At 52.6% G+C, this 23509-nt stretch overlaps 6 protein-coding genes across 6 annotated transcripts; 4 read left to right on the top strand and 2 right to left on the bottom strand.

The window, feature by feature from the left end:
• Positions 1-170: 170 nt before the first annotated feature.
• On the bottom strand, positions 171-2042 carry BP01DRAFT_384398 (amino acid transporter; the record flags this gene model as incomplete). The annotated part of the gene is made up of 5 exons (XM_025577506.1): positions 171-1333; positions 1386-1468; positions 1536-1649; positions 1714-1784; positions 1872-2042. The coding sequence occupies 5 exons, from the start codon at positions 2040-2042 to the stop codon at positions 171-173; spliced, it is 1602 nt and encodes a 533-aa protein (XP_025429443.1).
• Positions 2043-3420: 1378 nt separating this feature from the next.
• Positions 3421-4959, top strand: BP01DRAFT_323083 (uncharacterized protein). The gene is made up of 5 exons (XM_025572780.1): positions 3421-3723; positions 3803-3907; positions 3971-4189; positions 4256-4398; positions 4454-4959. The coding sequence occupies exons 1-5, from the start codon at positions 3523-3525 to the stop codon at positions 4920-4922; spliced, it is 1137 nt and encodes a 378-aa protein (XP_025429442.1). The 5' UTR covers positions 3421-3522; the 3' UTR covers positions 4923-4959.
• A 1200-nt stretch (positions 4960-6159) lies between these two features.
• On the top strand, positions 6160-7296 carry BP01DRAFT_393329 (uncharacterized protein; the record flags this gene model as incomplete). The annotated part of the gene is made up of 1 exon (XM_025578226.1): positions 6160-7296. Exon 1 carries the CDS (start codon positions 6208-6210, stop codon positions 7294-7296), a length of 1089 nt encoding a protein of 362 aa, XP_025429441.1. The 5' UTR covers positions 6160-6207.
• Positions 7297-10740: 3444 nt separating this feature from the next.
• On the top strand, positions 10741-11540 carry BP01DRAFT_99005 (uncharacterized protein). The gene has a single exon (XM_025580285.1). It carries the CDS (start codon positions 10861-10863, stop codon positions 11395-11397), a length of 537 nt encoding a protein of 178 aa, XP_025429440.1. The 5' UTR covers positions 10741-10860; the 3' UTR covers positions 11398-11540.
• Positions 11541-11892: 352 nt separating this feature from the next.
• On the top strand, positions 11893-13755 carry BP01DRAFT_344494 (cytochrome P450). Its single transcript, XM_025573564.1, has 4 exons — positions 11893-12217; positions 12280-12821; positions 12869-13208; positions 13268-13755. The coding sequence occupies exons 1-4, from the start codon at positions 11959-11961 to the stop codon at positions 13690-13692; spliced, it is 1566 nt and encodes a 521-aa protein (XP_025429439.1). The 5' UTR covers positions 11893-11958; the 3' UTR covers positions 13693-13755.
• Positions 13756-14298: 543 nt separating this feature from the next.
• Positions 14299-19301, bottom strand: BP01DRAFT_375376 (sensor histidine kinase/response regulator; the record flags this gene model as incomplete). The annotated part of the gene is made up of 8 exons (XM_025576891.1): positions 14299-14537; positions 14586-14694; positions 14747-15080; positions 15134-17165; positions 17562-17751; positions 17788-18520; positions 18609-18700; positions 19299-19301. 8 exons carry the CDS (start codon positions 19299-19301, stop codon positions 14299-14301), a joined length of 3732 nt encoding a protein of 1243 aa, XP_025429438.1.
• Positions 19302-23509: the final 4208 nt, after the last annotated feature.

Raw genomic sequence — 23509 nt, 5'->3', positions numbered from 1 at the left:
ACCTAGTACATACTAGAGCGGAGACAATCGCTCGCATTTTTTCAAATAATTGAGTAAGTGCCGTGGCAAGATGAGCTGAGCTGAGTGGCAGTGAGGGGGAAAACCCAGGATAGGAGAGGGGCAGGGGCGCAGGCACGTGAATCACCGACCCCGCACATTGCATTGCACTGCTAGTATAGCCGTTTGACATCCATCACAGGTCCTCTATACACCCATCTTCCTTGGAACATGTACATGGCAACACTGATGAAAAAGACCCAAACGAACAATACGACACTCCAGTTGAAATTTTTTAAAGTCACTGGTATCTCTGGGGGCCAGAATGACCAGAAGAGTGCGAAAAGAACATATACTAGGCCCGTGGCATTGACCCAAAGACCATGCCGGCCTAGGCTCCACCGCCGCTGTGGGAGTGTATCGGGAAGATAGATCTTGCGATACATGACACAACTGATTGAAATCGCATAGGTCCACATCAGAGCCGCAACATTTAGCGAAATGATCGCGTTGAAGGCAGTGTCGGAGCCGATGTTGATGAGTGAGAGAAGACCGCTAATAATGCAGGACAAGGCAATCGCATTGACGGGTAACTTGTAGCTCTGATTCACGTGTGAGACCCAACTTGCAAAGGGCAAACCTTTGTCCCGAGCGAAGGCATAGGTTTGGCGGGCCGTCGATGCATTGAAGAGGATGTTGCTGAAGATGACGGGAATCAGAATGATGGCCGTCAATCCGTTAACCCCAGCGGTTGAGACAGCCTGTTTAAACACGTAGATGAACGGAAATCCAGTGGGGTCATTCAGTGCGTCTGCAACGGATGGCATGGCGAACGTCAGAGTGATGACAGTGATGAGCGCCAGGATTCCATTGCTGAAATATCCACCGCAGATGGCGAGGGGTACATAGCGACCGGCATCACGAACTTCCTCGGACATATGGGCCGTGGCATCAGCGCTAAGCGACCCATAGATGGCGGAAATTTGCCCAATCATGATGGAGAGTCCTTTATGATTCCAGCCGCTATAAGTCTTAATTTCGGTAAAGACAGCCTTGGCCGATTGACGAGGAGCCATGGCCCAGAGCACAACCGTCACAATGACCCAGCACACCGTGTGAAGAGCGAGCAGCACATTCTGTATTCTCGGCATCCAGCTCGCTGCATAGACATTGAAAAAGTAGATCACTAGGATCATTGCGAAGACAAAAAGCGTTCCTTGCCACCTTGTCGGCTCATAGTTTGGGTTGTGCACGCTGATCAGGCCTTGAATGATCGTGCCAGTCAGGAAAGATCCAGATGCTGCACCCGCTTGCCATGCCAGAACGGACATCCATCCTGTAGAGATCAGTGAGAGAACTAAAGGTAAAAGACGGGGGATTTTGCAGACCGGTTATGTAGCTTAAAAACTTTTGGTATCGTGGGGAGGCAAACTCGGAGACCCAGTGGTATTGTCCTCCCGATGTAGGAGCCCTGAAGTCAAGGGAAGATATATTAGCACTGATCTTGTGGAGATCTCGAGAGCATATGGCTAACTGACATTGATGCCATCTCCGACAGAGAGACTATTATGAAGCCGAAGCCGACCAAGGTCCAAACGTAGGTCCAAACCAAGCCGGCCATTCCCCCATTCTCGAGGCCTTGCGTGTTGGATCTGACAGACAGTATGCATGTCAGAGTTGGTGATCAATGGGTCATCAATTTGGGATCATTCGTACATGAGGATAAACTCCCAAGTGGCTTGCAAGACCGATGCGAAGCTGAGGGCAGCTAACGGTCGGAGATTTCTCTGCGATGAAGTATAGCGTTAGCAGGTGATTGGCCCATTCATTGAGGATTGTTGCAGCATGAGCAGTGCGACTAATCTGATATAGACCTTGAACTCCTGCGCCTTGCCCATGCGAGTCATATCGGTATGGTCATGTCGGGTCCCCATTTCTTCTCCGTCTTTATCTTCCGTGGGAAGTTCGAGAGGGTAACATCCTGACGCTGAGAACACATCATCCCCCTTGCGCGAGTCCGAGAGACCACCAAACGCTGTTGCCATGACTGTGGAGAGCCAGAGAGTGGTAATATGAGGGCAACATGAAAGACGAAAGTCAGAAGAGAAGGTAAAAGGAGAAAGACGAGGTGTGTTCAGCTTGGATTCACAGGTAGAATTGTTGTGCAACATGGGAAAAGTACAGAAAAGGGGAAAGCGGCGAGGCGGATTGTTTGGCTTGTATGGATGGACAGGGATGTCACTACCCAACTTTTGGATTCACTCTCTTCCACTCAACCTCTTAATCTCCTCCCACTCATTCCTTCATGTCCCTCTTGTCTCCCTTCTCGCACTTATTCGCCGACCGTTGCAGTTCCCCCGCCCCCTTTCATCGTGGGTGTCAACCATGCCTACTGTCATTCCTCTCGTGAAACCTCACTCTCGCTTCTAGACGTATGCACCCTAGTTCATTTCGAACATGCGCGAGTTGGTTGTTATTACAAGTTGCTGACCTGGTGTGTAACCAAGCGACCAGGTTCATCTCCGCCACTTGGTCGCCACTTCCATCGGAATGTTCAGGTTGGGGATACCGTCCGGTGCAGGACGCAGCGGAGGGAAAACATGCTTGACACAACCACGTGAGCCCGGATCATGGCCTATGGAAAACGACGTCGACTGATGAACAATGGACCACATTGTAATGTACTTTTGTTGTACGAGGCTCCTCTCGTTCGGATCTCACCACAGCCACAAAGATATGGCGGTCCCCGGCAGCACGCGGAAATCATTCTCGACCAGCTGTGACCGTCATTGGAAGCTCGAAGGTTTTATACAAAGCAGCTCCAGTGGCTGGTAACAGAACCGAGACATTGTGGGGAGCCAGATACGAGGCATGCGTCCTGCATTCTAATAAGTCTTCGTTCTCAGCCGTATCGGCCAGCATGAGTATGACCAATTCAAGAGGGGTGCGAAGACCACCTCGGCAAACCTGCACAGGGCGGAACGCAACCGGTATATACTCCAGTCTGATTTCGAATCGATCAAAAGACATGCATTAACATTAAGGTAGACTCAGCTGTCTCTGATTTTGAAATTGCGACCGGTTGGTAAATGTAAGATGCGCTTAACGTCACGCTAACTGTTGTTCGTAACAAGTCAGTTGCACGTTCCATACAGGAAAAGGGCCTGAATCCTGACCAGATATTTTTTTCGCGAGTACAGCTTCACCTAGAGACCCCCTGCTACAGAGTAGATGCGGACAGCCGATTAGGCGTCAAAGTTAGCAATCATGGCAAGGTGCCAGACAGGGTTGCAAGGGTCAGCACTGCTCACCCATGCCGCCATTTCCTAAGGAACAAAAGCAAAGAGGATGAACAGAAGTCATCCGTGTCGCTAGCTGGGCTGACTTTTATGCCTTCGAAGCGTTTCTGTTCTCTCCAACATCCTTCGATACAGTGCATTGTTGCGGGTTTCATGATATCCATTCAGAGATGCGATCGATGTTTTTCACACCTGACAGCGTAGTACTAAAATAATCTCTTCTCTCATGGCAATCCTCTTATCATCTCTACCACCGGGGGTATCCCCTCCACTGACTGAGGATAATGAGCATAACCACAACGGCCTGCTTGTCATCATCACTTCTCTCGGCCTTTTCCTTGTCTTGGCCTCCCTTGGGATCCGCATATTCGCCTCCTCGAAGCGCAGCATCCTTTTACGAGACGATTATGTTCTGTTTATTGTCGTGGTAAGGTTGCAGCCATGATGAACCAACCCCGCCGGAAGCCCTTTCCCCGCTGGCCACCTGACTGACGTTCGACTACCAGGCATGCGCCTGCGCGCAAGTCTCTGTTGTATTAGTCCAAGTTCACTTTGGGTGGGGCAAGTCGGGAGAGTTACTTCGCTCTGCAGATTACTTTGCTATGGTCAAGGTGAAGAGGTCCTAGTATGTACTTCCAGCTGCACCACTAACCCGCACATTTACTACGTGCAAGGCCGGCTACGCAGCAGACCTACTGTATGCGCTTATCCTAGGGCTGTCCAAGGTTTGCACAATGCTTTTCTACCAAAACCTCTCCTTACCTCGGACGAAATGGATGATCAAGTGCATTCTGGCAGCATGCGCGCTATGGATACTGCTTGCAATGCTGCTATTAGCCATTCGCTGCAGCAGCGAACCTTGGCGTGACATCAACCAACAGTGTTCCGGGCTGGTGAGTGAACTCACTTTGGAAGTTTATGATTTAAAAATATCAAGGCTGATTTTATATTCCGATTAGCTGCCACGCTGGCAAGCAATCAGCGCCCTTGACATCATCCTAGAAGTGCTCATTTTATGCTTCCCTGTGGTGATTATCCTAAACGTCCAAATTTCCCTGAGGAAGAAGATCATAGTCCTCATCATCCTCAGCTTTCGCATCATGTACGCCCATATTCTGCCGTCCGTCGAAGCGCACTTTACTTATCATCCCGCACAGACTGATCCCTCTCTCCGCTATTCACTTCCATTACGCTCAAAAGCAAATCCGATCCTCCGATCCTACCCTTCTCGGAGCCTACGCCACCACGACCGCTGAGCTTCATATGAGTCTGAGCATTGTACTATTGACGGTATCGTCCCTCAAATTGTTTGTCGCAGTGTACGAAGACGACCAAGGCTTTGCCTACACAGAAGAGATAACCGGCTCGAACAGTAACAGTGGGCCAACAGCGCCAACTTCGTGGAAGCTATCGCGCCCGATTCGAGATCGGGGTCACTGTGCAAGCCCTGGTTCTGCGCGCCAGCCAATCTTGCAGGGTACCTCGGCTTCCGCGTCGTCTTCCAAGACACCATGTTTGCTGAAGCGAACAAACGCCATCATGAAAAGTGTCCAGATATCTGTAACGAGGGAATGTATTGAGCTAGAAGAGAGAAGAGCATCTGGCATCCCGGCAGCTGATGTTTGATCCAATCTGTGATCTTCGATCCCGAGTGTTGGCTAGCACATATATAGGCAGTGATGCAAGTGCCAGGGCACATGACAAGTCAATTCTCGCGCTTACCATTTTGACTTACACGTTTAGACCGGTACAACCAGGGTGACAGAAATGCATATCGGATCGTGGGCTCCATGGGGCAGATGAGAGCGGTGCAAGGAGCTAATGGCTGATTGCTCCCCGGACTCCTCCAGTCTTTCCAGGACGACCATTTAGCGTAGCAGCGGTTGAGCGGTGCAACACCAATGTATAATACTGAGTATGTCCGGTATGTATCTTCAGCCTGAGCGCAACCTGCATGTCATGGACTCTAGGAGTCAACCCGGTCGTCTGCGCGCTGGTGGTCGTACGATTTCCCCTCGTCTATATCTTACACCTACCGTTGTGATACCCAGTACTCTCCGTACGCACTGAAGATAAGAACTCTACCTGTCAAGCGCCCGAGGAGGTTGGTCAAGGCTATCCCAGTCCCTGCTCCAGTTGACATGCACCGTTCCAGTTACATTGTAAGGCCATCCCTTCCCCTCCTCTTCATCGATAGCGGTGGGTCCGAGTGTGCCGACGGAGTCCAGCCTCCAGTACAAACTGCAGCCGACCCCCAATGTGAAACCTCCAAGAAAGCACTATCCTCCCCACTCCAGCGAATCTCCACGAGTAGCATCCTGACCCCGAGGCTCGTTCTCTCAACTTGGGAAAGTCTCGTGGAGTATCGACCAGGATGATCTTATCTGTGTCCACATTGCACCGGCAAGATTTCAAAGCATTGGTCTTCTCTCTCGACAATATGAGAGATGCTGGAAGTCATATCGGATAGTCCTAAGGCCGAGAGGCCGAGAGAGAAACTAATTCCTAACAGGCTAACTACAGTGACAGCCTGATCCTTGCCGATCGCGAGGCCTGAAGCCAATGACTGAGATCAACGCCGCCGTTGAACCCTCCACTTTCGGACACAGAGACGGGGATTGCAGGCAATTTCCGCGCTATCGCGTAGAAACAGCTCTCGATGAGGGGTTTTTGTATACTCCTGGCACTATGATAAATGCGGTTATAGATCATCAAACCGACCTGTCAGAGCTAGCAGAGCTATAAGAAGGGACTGATATCACGCCATCAGCCCCTGGTATGTCCTCATCTTCTCCTTCTCTCATTGCCCACTCCCTCACTTAAGCTTAATCCGCGAAGCGAGGACTATCTTCCCGTGCACTGGCTCGAAACAGATATTCAAGCTTTTCCGATCGATCTAATCAAGGCCAGGATGACCCGAACAGATTCAGATCCGACAGCGCAGCGCCTCCTCCTAGTCAGCGTTCCGCGCACCGCCTCCAACCTTCTCCTGAAAGTCCTGAATATCCACGAGCAACCCTCCCTCCACACCAACAACAAAGGCGGCTACTTCTTCTTCGATGCCTTCACTGCCGAGGTCCAGAGCGGCCTTCTGACTACCCCGCCCTCTGCCTGGTCGACGTCCACCGTTGCTGAGGTCCGAAGCGCCTTCCAAACATGCCTCAATGCATTAGAGGAATTCTCCCGCGAAGCAGAGACGACGGGCAAACGGGCTTTCGCCAAAGAACATGCCTTCTGGTTCTTGAACCCGCTCTCCTTCCACCCAACAAACCCGGAGGAACCTGCTTCGGATGATGACGACCTCACGCAAAGCGAGGAGGAACTCTTCCGCCTCACCCTCCCCAGCAAGTACGGCAAGACGAACACTTTCTCCTCCGAAAACCGCACCATCCTGCCCGACGAATACCTGCGCACCTGGCGCATGGCCTTCATCATCCGTCATCCAGCCCTCACCTTCCCCAGCTTCTACCGCGCGATGCTCAAGATGTCCGAGACGGGGTACCTCGTTGACGACGAGGAGTCAATGCGTGGTACGCTGGCGACGAACATGTCGATGCGCTGGACGCGCTTGCTGGTCGAGTGGTGTTTACGGCATCGGCCGGGAGAGCCCGTCCTGCTGCTGGACGCGCACGACCTCATTCATGATCCTGTGGCGGTGAGGCGCTTCTGTAATCTAGCGGGGCTGGATGAGAGCGTGGTCAAGTTTGAGTGGGGGGCAGGGGAGCCGCATCAGCGGAAGAGGAAGGAGGAGGCGCCGGATGAGGCGACGTTCACGAAGGAGCAGAGGGAATATCACGCGGCTGCCAAGATTATGTTCTCCACGTTGGAGGGGTCATCGGGGATGATGAAGGATAAGACGCCTTCTATGGTGGATGTGGGGGCTGAGGTTGGGAAGTGGAGGGCGGAGTTTGGGGAGGAGGCTGCTGGGATGTTGGAACGTGCGGTGGAGGAGGCAATGCCCGACTATGAGTTTCTCATGGCGAGGAGAGTGAGGGGTTAATTTGAGCCCCGAATGTTGGGGTGGAGTAGGGTTGTTATGATATAATAGCAGATTGTAAATGGTGGTCACAGGTTTGGTTTTTGGCATGAGAACAGTTACATAGTGGATCGAAAAAACCAGGTTCTTGATTCTCAAGTTTCTTGATGTATGGGAGGGAAGAAGCAGGAGATGTTAACAGAATTCTGTTTCGTGTCTTTTTGACCCTAGGCATGGTGTGTGTTTGCACAAGAACAACGCATACCTCGCAGCACGACTCCTCTATATGACAATCAACTCCCAACTACTCCAAACCTAGTGCTCCACCATCAATGAAACCCGTTCTTCTGGACCGTCAATGGCAGCTTGACTCAACTTGAAGATGAGCACAGCCTAAATTGACGAACGGCATCATGGTCGTGCACCCCGCTGAAGCGGAAGCTGCCTTGGGCCTGGCGGGCAGCAACCTGATCTCGAACGAAGCGCCATACACGATACATCAAACCTGACAGACAGAGGGCGGCTTGAACGCTGCAGTTGCACACTTCTCCTCAAAACCAAGCGCCATTCCTCCGCGGAAACACGGCTGCAAAGATCATGTCGATCATCACCAGCCACCATAGCAGAACTTCCACCACACTACCAGTTGATAGCTATATCGCTTGTACCTGTGACTTCGATGGGAGATCCGGTGGCTGGAATCCTTTAGAACGCCTGCCCTGAGCATACCTCCGCATGACTTGCGGGTAGTTGATGAAGCGCTTTGTTATGCTCGAGACGACGAGTATATTCCACAATTTTGGAAGGTCGAGGGGATGAGGAGAATGATCCCTTTGTGCGCGGAACGAGACTGGTACTAACAGCGAGCTATCCTCTTATGTCAGATCTTAATCGGGGAGTCGTTGACTGTGTCTACTAAGTTCGACTTAAGAGTCCATAACGGTAGCGCCCATGTAGCCATCAAGCTATCAGGTCTCCAAGAAGTGTTCACAGTTGAGCAACAGCAGCGCGAGCGATGCGGGTGACGCATGAAAGGCAGGTCAAGATTATCCGAGAAGAAAGACCCAGGAGTGTAATCTCCAGGTAGAGCGCGGAGGATAACTAGCGAGAATAGTATGTGAATTGCACCAGGATCTGGAGGCCGAATGCTTGAACCGAAGCATAACCGTGTCGTTCTGCTGTGTCACGGAAGGTTGGAGTTATCATGATATAGAATTGGCTTCACATCGCACCGACCTAACCCAACTTGCTTACTTGACGAGATGGAAAGTGTGTCACTGACTGTCGGCCGGAGCGATGTCTGGGACATTCGCATGGTTTCGCGACGACTGGGAAAGACGGCGTGGGACTGAGCAGTATTCAGGCGTTGATACCAGGTAAGTTTGACGAGTATATCGATCTGCGAAGTGACAATCTAGGTCAGGGGGCGTGATGCTCAAAAGAAGCTGGAGGAAGAACAGTCGACCCATTGTAAGTCAAAATGCACCTGCATGAATAGGGTTCTTTTCCCAAAAATCTGGAATGTTAGCTGACTTTGGGAGGAAAGGCGAATTGAAGGGAGAAGTTGATCCGGGCTGAGGTTCCGGAGTCGACCTGTGTTGACGTCCAGCCATGGCTGCCTCCACTTCTCCCGAGACCACCTCCTCCCAACACCACCATACCATCAACTCGGCAAGCCCTCCTCTTCCGACAACGAGTGTGACGCGTCTGTTGTTGATCTGCAGGAGTGTGTGACTGTACCAATCGTCTCACTCTCATCTCCTACTCTCTCAACGCGACGACAATTGTCTCGCGTTCAGGGAAGCAATTCTTCCTGTCTTATTAAACCCCACGTTTTCCGAGGGCAGAGATTTTCGTTCTCAACGAAGCCTTACCCATGCTCGACGCGATGAAGGCGGTATACTGACGAATTGAGCGATGTTGACAAGATGCGACCATATCGATCCAGGATCGATGGAGGTAAGCACGAATCCCACCGCATGACCCGCCAGCCATGACCACTTACCTTCGCCTCGCCCAGAAAAAGCATACCTCCAAAGTTCCGTGGCCTGGACTATACTCATTCAGCATGCGCCTCTCAATCTGAAACACGATCAGTTGGTGGTTCGTGAACAATAGCACGACACGTTGAGATGACCCTTGGCGCACCTCGTGTCGGGGGACAAGCGCGACAAGGCGACCTGGTAAATAGCATAATCGTGAAATCTGGTTCAGTCGACCATGCGACGCTTTCCACACCTTGAGTGAGGAGAGTTCGACACAATCAAGACTTTGTGCTCGTGGAGGATGACAGTTCGAGACGGGAGACCGTCTCCGTCGGGCTCCGGGAAGAACCCACCGGCCCTGCAGGCCAGGGGCCCGAGCAAGTGGACAAGGCATCTGCATGACACGCTGTGCTGGCATGTCCGTTGTCGACAAGGATGCTAACCTGTTAGTTGGCTTCTAGTGGACGCCGAACACCATGGAAGCATCTTCAGCCAGTCCGACCGCCCACCGTTGGCGTTCTCGTCCGCTCTCTGCAGGGGTGATGCCCCCTTGGGTCGTGCGTCATCGCATGGAGGGTAACTTAGTCCGCGAATCTTTCGGGATTTGTTTCTGAGGGACTGCGAGTCCAGCCAGGGGGTGATCGCATAAGCTCGGTCGCACCGCCGAAGGCTAGCGGTGAAAATGCACATTTCGTTGAGACCTTTTGACCGCGACCATGGTAAAGCCACGGGAAATCCTCATTGGGGAACGATAAAGATGGTGGCTTGAGCGATGATTTTGATTGTGATTTGAAAAACCCGTGGCCAGCCAAAACTGAATAGGTTCCCAGTGCGGTCCAAATGCTGCAGGCGCGCGCGCTGCTGGGACGGCTGCTGCCATGACCACACACTATTCCGGTGGGTGCAGGATTATTGCTGCCGATCGAGAGAGAGAAGGTTGGGGGGGTAGTGAGGAACGCTGGGCGGTGGTCAAATCACACATCACCACAGGACGGATTGGATTGATCGGGTTGCCTTCCATCCCCAATTCATATATTTACACTTCTATCCAATGCAGCTGAAGGTTGCGAACTGACTGTCAGGATTTTTCCAATTGTGGAATAGCATCGGTCGGACCATTGCGTGTCGCAGCTGGCTATCCGCTATTGGCATCGGCAGCACCACGCTGGCACAAGCTACTGACTCGTCTAGGACGGATAACCAAACCTATCTGGTTGTCCACCGGTTGCCTCGGGGGGGGGGGGGGGGGAAATTATGAACTCACAGAGGAGAGAGAGAGAGAGAGAGGCTGGGTAGTGGGTAGGCCCTCGCCCGTCTTCCTGCGTGGGCCTTCCCCCAACGCAACCCCACCCATCAACCTGCATGACAGTTAGTTTCCTACATGGATTCCTTCAACTCCATCCTGAAAGCATGACATCTAGTGCGTTTGGTGGTTTTCTGAATGTGGTCCACTCAACCTTCCTTCAAAAGAGGGTTAAACCAGCAGGATGAAACGGTGACGGTCCCGTCTGTCAAGCCCTCCATGAGGGGATGGGGATGGGGGATGTCTGGTGGACCTCCAGTTGCATCCCCGAGCAATTAAAGTTCATGGTTCGATGGACCCATGAGGGGAAAAAGTCCCCAGTCAGATTCCAGTTGTGTACTGGCAGTCTCTGCAAGTTTTGGATGGTCTGCTGTTCCCGGCAGTAGTCGTGGTGTGCAGACTCCACTTTCGTATCCAGCCAGCGGGGATACAACTGGCCTCAGACAGCCGGACGTGCAAGGAAGAAACCTCGGGCCCAAAAAGCAACAAGAAAAGGGCGGCATTGCGGAACAAAGGGGGGATGACGGAGCATTCCTTCTCGGTGCGAACCCGTCCTGGATTCCTGGGTATTCAATCCTCGATCGACATGAGCATTACCCAAGCTTGACCGACTCTAGGGAGTACAGAGGCACTGACTGGCTTTTACATGTACAGAAAAGTGGATGCGATACCCCGGGCCCGCCTTCCACCGTATTGGGACTAACCTCCGTCCAATGTCCGACACACGAATACCACCGCACGGCAACAACGGGAGACGGCCCTAAAATAGTATCTTCACAAAAACCCCAGGCCGCATCAATCGTCCACTCATTCGACTGTACTTTGCTGTTCGGGTGATAGATACCTACGTGAGTATTGTCTGTCTGCCAGAAGAAACCACTGTAGTCAATCAGCGGATGCCTTTGGAGGCAGCGGAAGCCAACCAAAACCCGGGTGGCGAGAAATTATGCTCCTGCTGCACTGTCTGCAGCCCATCATAGATCATTCCCCAATGACTGCCATTTCATAAACTAAATGACCCTTTCTCGACCCGGCGGTCTAGGCAGCTCCAATGGTTCGCACGGGCCTGGCCCACCAAAGGGGAAGAAGATGACGAGGAGCATCAACCCCCTCTCAGTACCTACTAACCACCAGGTCTAGTTCGATTTCTTGTCCACGCCAGCGCACCGAGGTCAAGGTGAAGAATGCATCTTCCAGTCGCTCGGGTCATCAATGACGGCTGCACTGGATGGGCCTGCGCCCTCGTCGCTCAGTTCGCCTGCCTGACGACATTACTTATCTGCACCTTGTCCCAGAAACTCGGGTCCACCGCCCCCCCCCCCCCCCCCTCACCCTTGGTATCCTGCCCTGCCGGTTGTCTCTATCAATTTTATTCTATGAACCCTGTCCTTAAACGTCATGGGTCTGGTTCAGGACCTGGCGGTCGCTCTCAAGTCTCTTGCGGACTCTCCATTCCTGTTATGTGGGCTTGTTACGGCCTTCTCGCTGGTATACTTCCTGGCCCTCGGCTTGTATCGCATCACTCTTCACCCACTGGCCAACTTTCCCGGCCCAAAGCTCGCCGCCTTCACGCAATGGTATGAGACCTACTTCGACGTGTTCAAGTCCCCCGGAGGACAGTTTCTATTTCATTATCGAAAGCTTCACGAACAGTATGGTCAGTGCCTGAATATAATGAATGCTCTGGTGGAACACTCTTACTGAGTGTGTTTTCTGTAGGGCCCATTATCCGAATTAGCCCGAACGAAATCCATATTCAGGATTCCACTTTCTTCGAGGATTTGTACTCCCAGTCTTTGCCTTGGGATAAACTCGAGCACTGGCAACATCGATTCGGCAACGACACCGGCCTTTTTCCGACCCCCAAGCATCATGTGCATCATGCTCGACGGGCGGCTTTGAATGGTTTCTTTTCAAAGCGCACCATTGCGCAGGCTGCGCCTATGATGCAGGAGCGGCTGGATAAGCTCTGTGATCGGCTGCGTCGGGAATATCAGGGAACGGGAAAGATTTTGCGATTCGACTGGATGTGGGGATGCATTGCGTCCGATATCATCGTACAATACTGTTTTAATCGAAGCTACCGCTTCATCGAGGCGCCTGAGTTCCGCTCGCAGTTTATCCAGGCCTTAGTTGACTTGATGAACGGTGTTCACGTGGTGACTCACTTTCCATGGGTATCCACAATCATGAATGCGCTTCCGCAGAAGGTGGTCGAGGTGTTCCAGCCAGGCATGAAGTCGGTCAACCATTACAATCGGGTACGTCTCTGATGTCGCCAAATTGCACCGCTGCTAACGGAGTACAGGAAATGTCAAGCCAAATCTCAGAGATTATCTCCATCAAAGCGCAGGGGAAGATGCGGGAGGCCGATCAGAATACGGTGTTTTCTGCGCTGTTGGACTCGGACCTGCCGCCGGAAGACAAGACCTTCCGGCGAATGCACCATGAGGCTTTCACAGTGATCGGGGCTGGATTCGATACCACCCGGTTCGCTCTGACGGTTGCCAGCTACCATATTCTCAGCACACCTGCTGTTTACCACCGTCTTCGCGAAGAACTGAAGGCCGCCATTCCGGATCCTACGAACATGCCTTCGCTGCAGGAGCTGGAAAAGCTGCCGTATCTGACGGGGTGTATCCAGGAGGGTATGTTCCTGTCTTTTTTCCCCTAGGGGTTTTCATTGCTTGTAGCTAAATATCTCCAGGCATTCGTCTGTCCTACGGTGTTGTACAACGGGGTCCACGCATCTCGGACAAGTTCACTCTAGCCTACAAGTCGTGGGTAATCCCCAAGAACACGGCTATCAGCATGGACATTTACTCCGTCCACCACGACGAGGCGATCTTCCCCGATTCGTTCACGTACAAACCGGAGCGGTGGCTCGGGGACCCAGTGGCGCCCGACGGCCGCAGGCTTTCGCGGTACATGGTCGCGTTTGGTCGAGGGACCCGGTCCTGCCTGGGGATCAACCTTGCTTATGCAGAGATGTACATTGCACTGGCGAATCTCTTCCGGCGGTTCGACTTTGAGTTGTTCGAGACGGGGCGGGAGTCAGTGGAGGTGTACCGCGACATGTTCCTGCCGCATGTGAGGCCTGACACGCAGGGGGTGAGGGTGAAGGTGTTGTAGTTCTGTTTTGGAATGTATACGTATCTGAGCGCAGCTCGGAATGACACGGCATGGAGATACTGTAACTGCCTTAATTTCCACGCCACCAGTCTCTTAGCCTGCAGGGGTAATAGTAGTGTCACTGGACCTCGTTTCAAGTACAAACCATGTATTCGTTCAAACCAGCTTCACCATAATCATGGAAGCCCCCACTCCCTGGAGGATAGGGTTACCGTGGTCAGGGGGGGGATAAGTACTGTATGAGGAGGCCAATGGAAGTCGGCCGAAGGTGGTGGAGTGGGAGGGGGATGAGGAGGACGGCGGGTTCAGGTTCCATGTTTCCGAGCAGACGTGGGCAGGGGAGAGGTTCTGCTGGGTTTTCAAGATTAAGTATCATAACTGACGATGTTGGCATTGCAGTAACTACCTGGAAGTCCGGGGGATTCAAAATAATACATCATTATACTCCAATGCTGTCCAACTATTCACAAGCAACGCTATAAACTCGGTATTAGGTATCATCTATCTCGCTCTTCGTCGCTGTCACGTAATTATCGTATACTCGTAGCGCTAATCATAGCAGCCGCAAACCCATGAACGCCCCCGCTCGAATCCAGACACACAATCCTAGAATAGAGCCCCCTTCTTCGCGTCAGGCATGTCGCGCAAAACTCCCTGTAGCTTCGCAATCGAGATCGGTTTCATCAAGAACAAGTTCACTCCGCTGGCTCGCGCCTCTTGTTGGATATCCGGCGACACTCCGGCCGTGAGGATGATGATGACAGTAGGTTCCAGCCCCTGGGCTCGCTCCCATTGCCGGATTTTGCGCGTCGCCTCGAGTCCGTTCATTACCGGCATCGAGATGTCTACGGCTCGTTAGCGAATTTCTCCTTGCGAGGAAACCGGGGACAAACCCATTACGACGGCGTCGAATGCCGTTCTGCGGAAGGCTTCGCTCGCTTCCAGTCCGTTTGACACCGAGTGGTACTGAAAGCTGGACTTTCTGACCGCCATTTCGAGAAGCTATCGGTCCAAATTAGCATGCTCACGTCAATGGTAAGAGCTCGAGACGTACCTGAAGATTGATGGCGTTATCTTCCACAAGGAGAACCTTGCGCGGTCCCGAACCAGTGTTTGGTTGCCGGCGCTGACCTGCTTGGTCGTCCGAGAAATCTACCACCGGACTGTCTTGTGGAGACGCCGCTGGTTTCTCTCCGGAACCTTTGATCTTGGTCGATTTTGCGGTCTGAGCGTGGGAGCCATTGATGGCAGGCTCGGGCAGAGGAGTCGGATCGCTAGGAGGCGGGGACGGCGTTGTTTGCATCCGATCAGGAGTGGTATCTCCCGAGGACCGTTCCTTGATGTCGAGACACGTCTCGAACGCAAGAGCCAAACTCTTGGGACTCACACTAACACACTGTCAGCACTAAAGCACAATCCGAGCATGGCGCCCGCAACTCACGGTTGATAGAAGAAGACAACATCGTCCCGGTCGCTACTGAGATCAGCAGCCTTGGTAGCGTTGGCGCTGAGGACAATCAACGGGAATCTGATGCTGGCGGACGAGGTTGGACTGAGCGCTCCAGATTCACTCTCTTCCTCGAGGTGGTGGCGACTGTACTCATCCTGGGTGATGATGTTGATGTCTGCCGACTGTCCATCTAACTCGCTCGCCGTCAGGACCCGCAAGCCAAACCAGTCGCTAATCATCTTGCGAAGATTCGCTACAATGCTCTCCACAAACTCTGGCTTCACTTTGAGATCGTTGGCTCGGAATGTATCCGTGAATAATGCCACCGTTCGGCCGTGCAATCTTTCCTTTAGCCTCGTGTACCTCGACGAAGCCAACGACGTCCTCGGCTCGTCATTGATCATGGTAACGGGAATCAGTAGACTAACTTCGGTGCCCACACCCAGCTCGCTGTTGAATTCAATTTGCCCGGACATAGATTTGACAATCTGGTTCACAATGTGGACACCCACACCTAATCCAGGAGACATGGTGTCTTCTTGAACAAATGCCGTGTACAAGTGATGCAGAATGTAATCCTCGGACATACCGCGACCAGAATCCGTGATGACGACCCGGACTGCAGGGACTTTCTCGTTATCGAGGAGCATGCTGCCGTTCTCCATGCGCAGACGGATACATCCCTTCTCGGTATACTTCAAGGCGTTGCCGAAGAGGTTCATGATGACGCGCCGCCAAGCGCCCGGGTTGACTTTGCAAAGCCAGCTTTCCTGCCACTGAATATCCACAATCGTGATGACATCCTTGAGATTACCCTTGGCCTTTTTCTCCTTCGCACGCTTCTCCTTTTCGGGTTTGGTTTCAGTACTTCGCCAGAAAAAGTCCTGCCCCGCGACCAAGCCTTCTACCACCTCCTGCACAATCAGACTCAGGTCCTCTTCCTGCTCGGGCGGCCCGGCCGATTTGCTGGTGCGCCTTTCTTCATCGTTCTTGGCCTCATTGTGCTTCTGCGAGCCTTGAGGGTCGTTCAACGCATTCATCTTGCCATAATCGAGCAGGTTGTTCAGGGTATCGAGTAAGGTCTTCCCGCAGCTCGAGACGGTTTCGAGCAGAGGCCGCTGTGTGACACTGGTCGCGGTATCGTTCAGCAGCTCCAATGTACCTAGGATGCCATGCAGCGGGGAGCGCAATTCGTGCGAAATCGACGAGATGAAATCGGCCTTGGCGCGGTCGGCAGCCTGCAGGTTCAGTCGCGAGATCTCTGCCATTACGCTGTTACTGAACGCTGCCATGTACGTCAAGTCCTTGGGCTCCGACAGCACTCGACCCGGGTCTCTCGTCCACACCACATTGACCGCGAACCATCGGTTGCGCTGGAAATCCCACAGAGGGAAAATGGCGATGCAGCGTGCGCCCGGCATGACCTTGATGAGGTCGCTGATATCCCGATTTTCTTCCTGAATCATCGCATCGTGAGGGGCCTTTCCCTGCTTGCCGCCGCTTTCCCCGCGAACATGGGTTTCCAGTTCCGAGCTCAGCGCAGTCCCCTCGTAGCTCATGGTGATCGTTCCGTCTGCATCGACATGGAAAATCTTTCCGCGCGAGTAGCGATCGATGATGCGACTAACCAGCTCGCTACTAAGGGATACATAATGCCGATCACCCGGTTCGTGCGATTGGGTGGCGCCTGCATTCGTTGAGTGACCGAGCACCAAGGTGGCGGAGCCCAAATTCTGATCTCTAGCTGGTTTCTTGCGGGGCGTCAATTGACTACTGTCACCCGAGCTTTTTCGCGGGCTGGGATTGCGGTCTTCGTGCAGGTCGCTCGTCGAGCCCATCATTTGCCGTCTCGCGTACACGGATGCGTCAAGGAACATCGTCCCTTCGACATCCAGTGCTTGGTGAATTAGGTTTGAAGCACGGCTCAAGATCGTCCGTACATTGGAAGGCACCAAAGATTCTTGCAGACGACTGGTTGTTGGTGAAAGCTTCGGTCGAGTGGGCCGTCCCTGGGCATGTGCCCCTGATGGGCTTTTCGTTGCCTGCTCTCCCGACTTTCCGAACTTATGCACCGTGGAATCCGGGCTAGGGCCTCGCTGCTGCTCCTTCTTTGCCTTGTGAGAAGGTGTAGTGTCGTCGTCCTGGCGGTCACTCGTGGACGGTTGGAATGTATAGCCTTTCTCCTGCGGGGCCCCGTGAGTATTGTTGTTGTCCTCAAACGGTTTTGAATCGTCCCCACCGCCTTGCGCAGATTGAGACGGATAGCCCTGCTCCCCCGGAGATGGATGAGAGCTCCTCTTCCGTGGGGAGCTCGTGGCCGAGGTACACCGGTCCTGTGGAGTATCACTGTTGTCTGTGGAAGGATCCTTGCTGTCCGGACTATTGTCGTCTTGTGAGGGGGGATTGTCTGGAGAAGGACTCCTGGTGCCCTTCGGAGACATGGGGGTGTCATCTTGATCCTGATCATTGAATGTTTTCGAGCTGACCCTGTTCTGCTGTAATTGCGATTGGGCTTGCTGTCCCGATTGGATTTCCTGATGTTCCAAGTCATCTTCCTTTCCCTCGGGGTTGTCTTCTTCGGGCGACGATTCTCCCGTCTCCTTTGGCGACTGTTCTTGTCCGGAATCATCCTCCGAATCATTCACTTTCAGATCGTCCAGGCGATTTCTGACTTCCGACATATCGACTAAGGCACCACCCGGATTCTTCGTTGGCCGTCCATCCTGGTTCTGGCCCCATTCGCCCAGGTCCGACTTTCCATTCACAAACAAAGCCAGAGCCTTCACCATCTTCTCCTCGCGATATTCCTCGCGCATCGCTCGTTGCGATTGCAGATGATCAATCACTGTTAATGCCAAGTCTCGAATGCAAGTAGTATCCTCTTCGCTAAGTCCATCCCGAGGCTTGTCGTCGATGACCACAAAATTTCCAATAACATGCTTCCCTGGGGACACGATCGGTACCGCCACGTAGAATCGGTTGTGCGGATGTCCGGCCACAGAGGGATGGTCGTGAAAGCGGGGATCTTGGGACAAATCGCGTACCATGAACATGGACTCTGGATTCTCCACGAAGCTCTGCATCGCATGATCGCACATTTTCATGTGTTCACGGGACATCTGACACACTCCCAGCCACAGATTCCCAGACTTGGCCTTCGCGTTCGAGTCTTGTTGGTGGTCCTCATGCCGGCGAAGGTCGTAACGCGGTGTGGCTTCCGCGACTACGTATTGGGTCGTTCGGTCGAAGAGAGAGATTAGAGCTCGTTTGGCCTTCAGCCGGAGGGTCGCCAGCTGGGCGAAGACAGTCAGAACGTTGTCCCGAGAGGCGTTGGCGGATCGCTTTTTAATCGGAGGGATTCCCCAGTAGGGATAGAACCTGTCACACGGAGGAATTGTGTCAGCTCAAAAATGACGTGGTGGGTTTTGCGACCGTCCCTGATGGGGGTCGGATATCCTTCTCTTACATGTGCATCTCGCGTTCGCGGGCCCCTTCGACATTGTAGGTCAACCTTATCGGTTGCCCATCGGAGCTCGAACCTTCATCGCCTCCAGAGGCCTCGGTGGAATTTTTATGGTCGCCCATTGTTTGGGGGGGAGAAGGGACCAGACCCTGCTCGCGTAGAAAAGTGAGGTTCGGAGGTGGCGACGGGGTTCGCGTCAAGTGAATGGTCAGGATAAAATGGTGATTTCTAGCAAACAATGTTAGAATGAGAGAGATCAATCAGTGGTGGTGAAAAGTCGTAAAAGTCGGCGAGATCGCTGCATTGCTGTTGTACAATTGGTTCATCCCCCACAGGATCTGGTTGTGCGGGGAAGCATCTGGACGCTGCGTCAAGGCAATTATTGCCGCCAGCGTGACCCCTAGTACTATATATTTTTGAATGAGCAAGAAACCCTGAGTGGAGAGCGCGGACATGCCGTCATGACAGCCACCGAGATGCCCAAATGGGAGGAGAAGCACAGGGCTGCGAAAGGAACGAGACCCGCACGGGGCAGAGCTTCTGGGTGGACAATCAAGGCAGTCTGAAGAACCGCCCCTCGCCAGTGACATCACCGGGCCCGCCTAGAAGCCAGAAGTGATCCATCAATCCCTACTCTCTTCGCCTGGCCCGAAACGCAAGGCAGCCCGATACGATAAATAAGGTGGGAACCACCATCGTGGGATAGATCGGGTTTCCACCGGATTCTCTTCCGTCAGTTCACCGATTTGAGTGGTGTATGAAGACAAAACTCATCGAATCAAAATCAGTATGTTCCAGTCAGTCTGGCAGTCACAGACAGGCCGGGCTGCTCGTCACATTCCCGGAAAGATCCGATGGGGCGGTGGTCATCCGCCCAAACACGCCTAGTCCAGCCACAAATCCGCAATTGGTAAGCGGCAAGTTTTTGGGTGCGCAGTTGGAATGAACTGGAAAAGGGAACAAAACACTCCCGGCTCCCAGTATCCATTGTAAAAGCACCCGTGACCCACAAGTCTCCTATATACCTTAATTTACATAGCTTAGTAGTGCATTACGCCGCAGTCCAATGGGTTTATGTTATCCCACCGCCCTCCTCCCCCCCCCCGGATATCATTTCCCCCTGAATGATGCATGGTTATTGGAGTGGGCTTCAATCTCAACGGCTCCGAAGTCCCTCCCGGCTGCGTGTGGGCGCTTCCACTTTACCCGAGCCCTCCTCAACGAGAAAAGCAGCCACACGCATTGGTCGGGTGAACCTTGGAAGTGACATTTCCGAGATCTCTCGAATCAGAATACTAAAACGTCGGTCAGGGGAATGAGATCGATTCAGTTCACTGGGAGGTTACCGAAATCAATTCAGAGCTAGTTATAGTCAGAGACGGAGGACTGAGTAAGCACCACCCGACGAGCGATCTCGACGGGGAGAGTGACGTATCGCCATAACAGATGACGTCGAATCATCCCCAGACCCACGGCTGACCCTTTTCATAATACGAAGACTCGTCGTCGTCGCCTCGGATCCAAGTGACAGCTCGCCTCCCGTCACGTAACGACTTGGTTGTGCTGTGTCGAATTCATGGGGCGCTGCATGTCTGCAGCCTCGACTACTGCCATTCTCCAGCATGTATCGGTGTTTGTAAAGCATGTAAGTAAAGCAAGAAAGCGTGGGTCCGTTGTCATTGGCTAAATCTGTCTTAGGAAATCATTAGCACAGAGTGGGCGCCCGAGAACTTTTTCGAGTGATCACTTTCGGCTCATCTAGACTAGTAAGTCACGCAGCACCCGATCTGTTTCTTGCGGTGCGGTACATTATTGATGACACAGTCGTTCTGTGTCCGGGATGGTCAGCATTCCGACGTCGGGCGAGTAGGATGCGTACATGCCAGCTTCAGCATACCACGCGTCATGATCTTCACTACACCATGATCATTTGTGCTGCGTAATTTTTTATTCAGCTGTTTCAGAAGAAGTCCAGCACAAGGACACTTTGAGGGTTTTGCTGCCGCGCTCGGAGGGGATTTTATGAAAGCAGCCTCATAAGATGTCAAGATTCCGCAATAGCTTGCCTCCGCTACATGCAACTTTGCAGGAGACAGTCCCTGGAACCAGCAGCACTACACTGCTGCAATACCTCATAGGCCTAAGCAAGGTGCATCACGACCCGTTACAGGTGATGCACCCTTTTGTGCCTGCGGTCTACTCGCTATGGCTGAAGAGCGCCACGATCTCCTGGATATCAGGGTCCGGGTTCAGAATTAGGGGCGCTTCGGCGCACAAGACTTCTTCCCACTTTCGTGTGCTGATTTGTTAGCGACTTTCGGGAGGCGAGCCACCATAGCACTTTTGATCATTGGGCAGATGCGTCATATCCTCCGTGCTGTATCCTTTACGTGGCTTGGCTGCCGCACGTACTGATGCAGCTTCCGCTCGCTATGCCACGAAGCACGTTGCAGGCTGTGTGAGGGCTGCGGAGATCAAATAAGGCGGCGTGCACCTTCGAGACCTGGCAATGATCACCTGAAGACCCCAAGGAGTCAATGCTAGGGATATAATGCTATATGACACGAGCATGGCAGTCACTAAGCTATTGGGTCTTGCGTCCGATTGCATGCACAACATGGCATCCATCTCTCTTCCCCTAGAGATACGACAATCAGCGGTGCTCCTCAAGCAAGGGCCCAGGGCAAGGAGGAGTTTGCTACGAGCGCCGCGTCCACAGACTGGATAATACTTCAGCCAGTCCCATGAAGACCGGGATCCTTGAGAGGCAAACCCTGATTATTGTGGTTACCATCACTGGATTGTTGCGATAGAGTAAAAGATCCAAGTAGTTAACATAACACGTCCCGTGGTGACGTAACTCTGGTTCGTATCAAACCTTTCTTCCTTGGATAGGGAACAGAATCTGCGCTCGATAGATCTCTCGCCTGAATAAAGGAAAGAATTGCAATGCTGTGTAGCAGTATCAAAGAGCATCTAGCGACTGGGAGAAAGTGATGAACAAGTAGAGTATAAGCTGGAGAAGAAAACGATCAGCTGCGCTAATCTCTTTTGGGATATGCTTTGACTTGCGGGCCCCATGATTGCCACTAAACCCGATATGGACATCAGTCAGGCTCACAACATCAGGCACCTCTCAGGCCACCTCTTCTTCCTCCAGCAGTCACATGTGAACACCAAGCCAAATCATACCATCACAGTCTACAATCCAGATTTCACTCTTCCCTTTCCCCTGCTTTCAGTATTTCCAAGACTGATAGCTATTCTTGCCGACTAGCGATTCTCATAAGCTGGTCACTTTAACTCACTACTAGGTTTGAAATGCTGCGAAGTACGTTGCCAGTTCTAAAGTTGTTGTCCCCGCCTCCATGGATTGCAAATATATACTAACAACATTAGCACAATGATTGATTCTTTAGTCTTAGCTTTATCCCCACCTTACGCGCAGGACTGTTCGGTATTAAGTACCTCGAAGATGCAATCTTAACGACTCAATTCTGCTGGCAGTATCCTCAACCACAAAGCTTGACACATTCTAGCGCCGCAACTCTACAATCCTACCAGCCAGGAGACCACCCGTCAACCAATCTTAGTCGATCGTAAGGTGCATAACTCGGAAATCCCCTGCGCCTGCACTGAGTATCTTCTTACCATGTAGAGGAGATCGCCGGAGACCGCGGTCTCCGGTATTATTTGTGGTGGACTGAGCGTCTACTATGACCCTTGGACTTTGCATGAGCCCATCGGGAACAGCTCCTGTTGTTGCGAATCAAACTTCTCTCATACTGGAGAAATCACCGAGTTTGACTGGGCAGTCACCAGTCTGCCTCTATTGCTTCGCGCTTCTGGAATATCCGCACCGACTGCGTTGAAGGGAAGTGCTTAGCAGACCACTGATGGTGCACAAGACAAATATTCGTCCGAGCGCAAGAAGGACATATCCTCATTCTGAAAAGAGGATTTAAAGTATAGTACCTCGTATGTGCCATCAGGTAGGATTTCGTTCCCTAAACTGGGAGAAAGGTTGTCCTGCAGGAGAGCAGATAGCCGGGGGACTGATGTGGCTGATATAGAGAGGCGAAGTGATCATCCTGAGCTTTCAGGCTGCCGGTGTCTCGATTGGGACATCAGCAGCCGGGGAATCTCATGATGTCATCCTATCCGTCCTACTTTCCTCTTTCGGCTTGCCGCTCCATCGAAAGCCGAGTCTCGACCCTCTCCAAAACTTCAAGCTTCGAAGCTCTCCCTTCCTCTTCATGAGAGCTACAAATCTTATCTTCCGAAACCTAACAGGTGTTTCCATCTCAAGATGATTCTGACAGCAGAGTTTCTGATTTCCAAATCTTGTCCCCGCTTTGGCTAGTGAAGGACGGCCTGACTCCCAATCTCTGCTCGGGGAGAGATGATGCCTCCCAGTCGGGCGGCGCTCCGAAAGACCCTGCGATCTGCGTTCCCAGTTTGTTGGAACGTCTGTCCGACATGACCTAAATACCTTGTCGACAGCACCAGATACTGCTACCATCGGATTCATGCGTACCGTAGCTGGGTTGGTGGCCAGCCAGGTTCGGAATCGTCTGAGCCGGCGATGTCACCGGTGGATCCCAATCCTCCTCCCCGTCCACCGCTGAGACCGACTAACCGGCCGATCCTTGCGGACTTGTCCAATGTGTATGCGTGCGCAACGGATGGGTTTCCGCCAACCATCCCAAGGTCACCACTGCCCGGCATGCCAGGCCGCGACGGCGTGCATTTGCCATGATTTCAAGAACCCGCCAATCACCAAGGGACTTTTTGATTTCCGACACAAGTAGGCTATACCTGTGCTGCTAAATGGATGTTCGTCGTAGCGGTTGATCCTCCCTCACGCGACAAGCATATTCAGGTACTGGAGCCCTACAACCACC

This window comes from Aspergillus saccharolyticus (genome assembly GCF_003184585.1).
Source record: "Aspergillus saccharolyticus JOP 1030-1 unplaced genomic scaffold BP01scaffold_26, whole genome shotgun sequence".
Classification (NCBI taxonomy): domain Eukaryota; kingdom Fungi; phylum Ascomycota; class Eurotiomycetes; order Eurotiales; family Aspergillaceae; genus Aspergillus; species Aspergillus saccharolyticus.
The sequence above is the reverse complement of the archived record's forward strand: the minus strand, read 5'-3'. Positions and strand labels throughout refer to the sequence as shown.

What these genes read in the sequence shown, in the direction of transcription:
- BP01DRAFT_344494 (XM_025573564.1), top strand. Translation starts at nt 11,959, where the DNA reads ATGGGTCTGGTTCAGGACCTGGCGGTCGCTCTCAAGTCTCTTGCGGAC. An exon ending in CGGTCAACCATTACAATCGG is followed by an intron (nt 12,822 to 12,868) that starts GTACGTCTCTGA and finishes AACGGAGTACAG; the next exon opens with GAAATGTCAAGCCAAATCTC. An exon ending in GACGGGGTGTATCCAGGAGG is followed by an intron (nt 13,209 to 13,267) that starts GTATGTTCCTGT and finishes AAATATCTCCAG; the next exon opens with GCATTCGTCTGTCCTACGGT.
- BP01DRAFT_323083 (XM_025572780.1), top strand. Translation starts at nt 3,523, where the DNA reads ATGGCAATCCTCTTATCATCTCTACCACCGGGGGTATCCCCTCCACTG. An exon ending in ATTACTTTGCTATGGTCAAG is followed by an intron (nt 3,908 to 3,970) that starts GTGAAGAGGTCC and finishes ACTACGTGCAAG; the next exon opens with GCCGGCTACGCAGCAGACCT. An exon ending in ATCCTCAGCTTTCGCATCAT is followed by an intron (nt 4,399 to 4,453) that starts GTACGCCCATAT and finishes CATCCCGCACAG; the next exon opens with ACTGATCCCTCTCTCCGCTA.
- BP01DRAFT_99005 (XM_025580285.1), top strand. Translation starts at nt 10,861, where the DNA reads ATGAGGGGAAAAAGTCCCCAGTCAGATTCCAGTTGTGTACTGGCAGTC.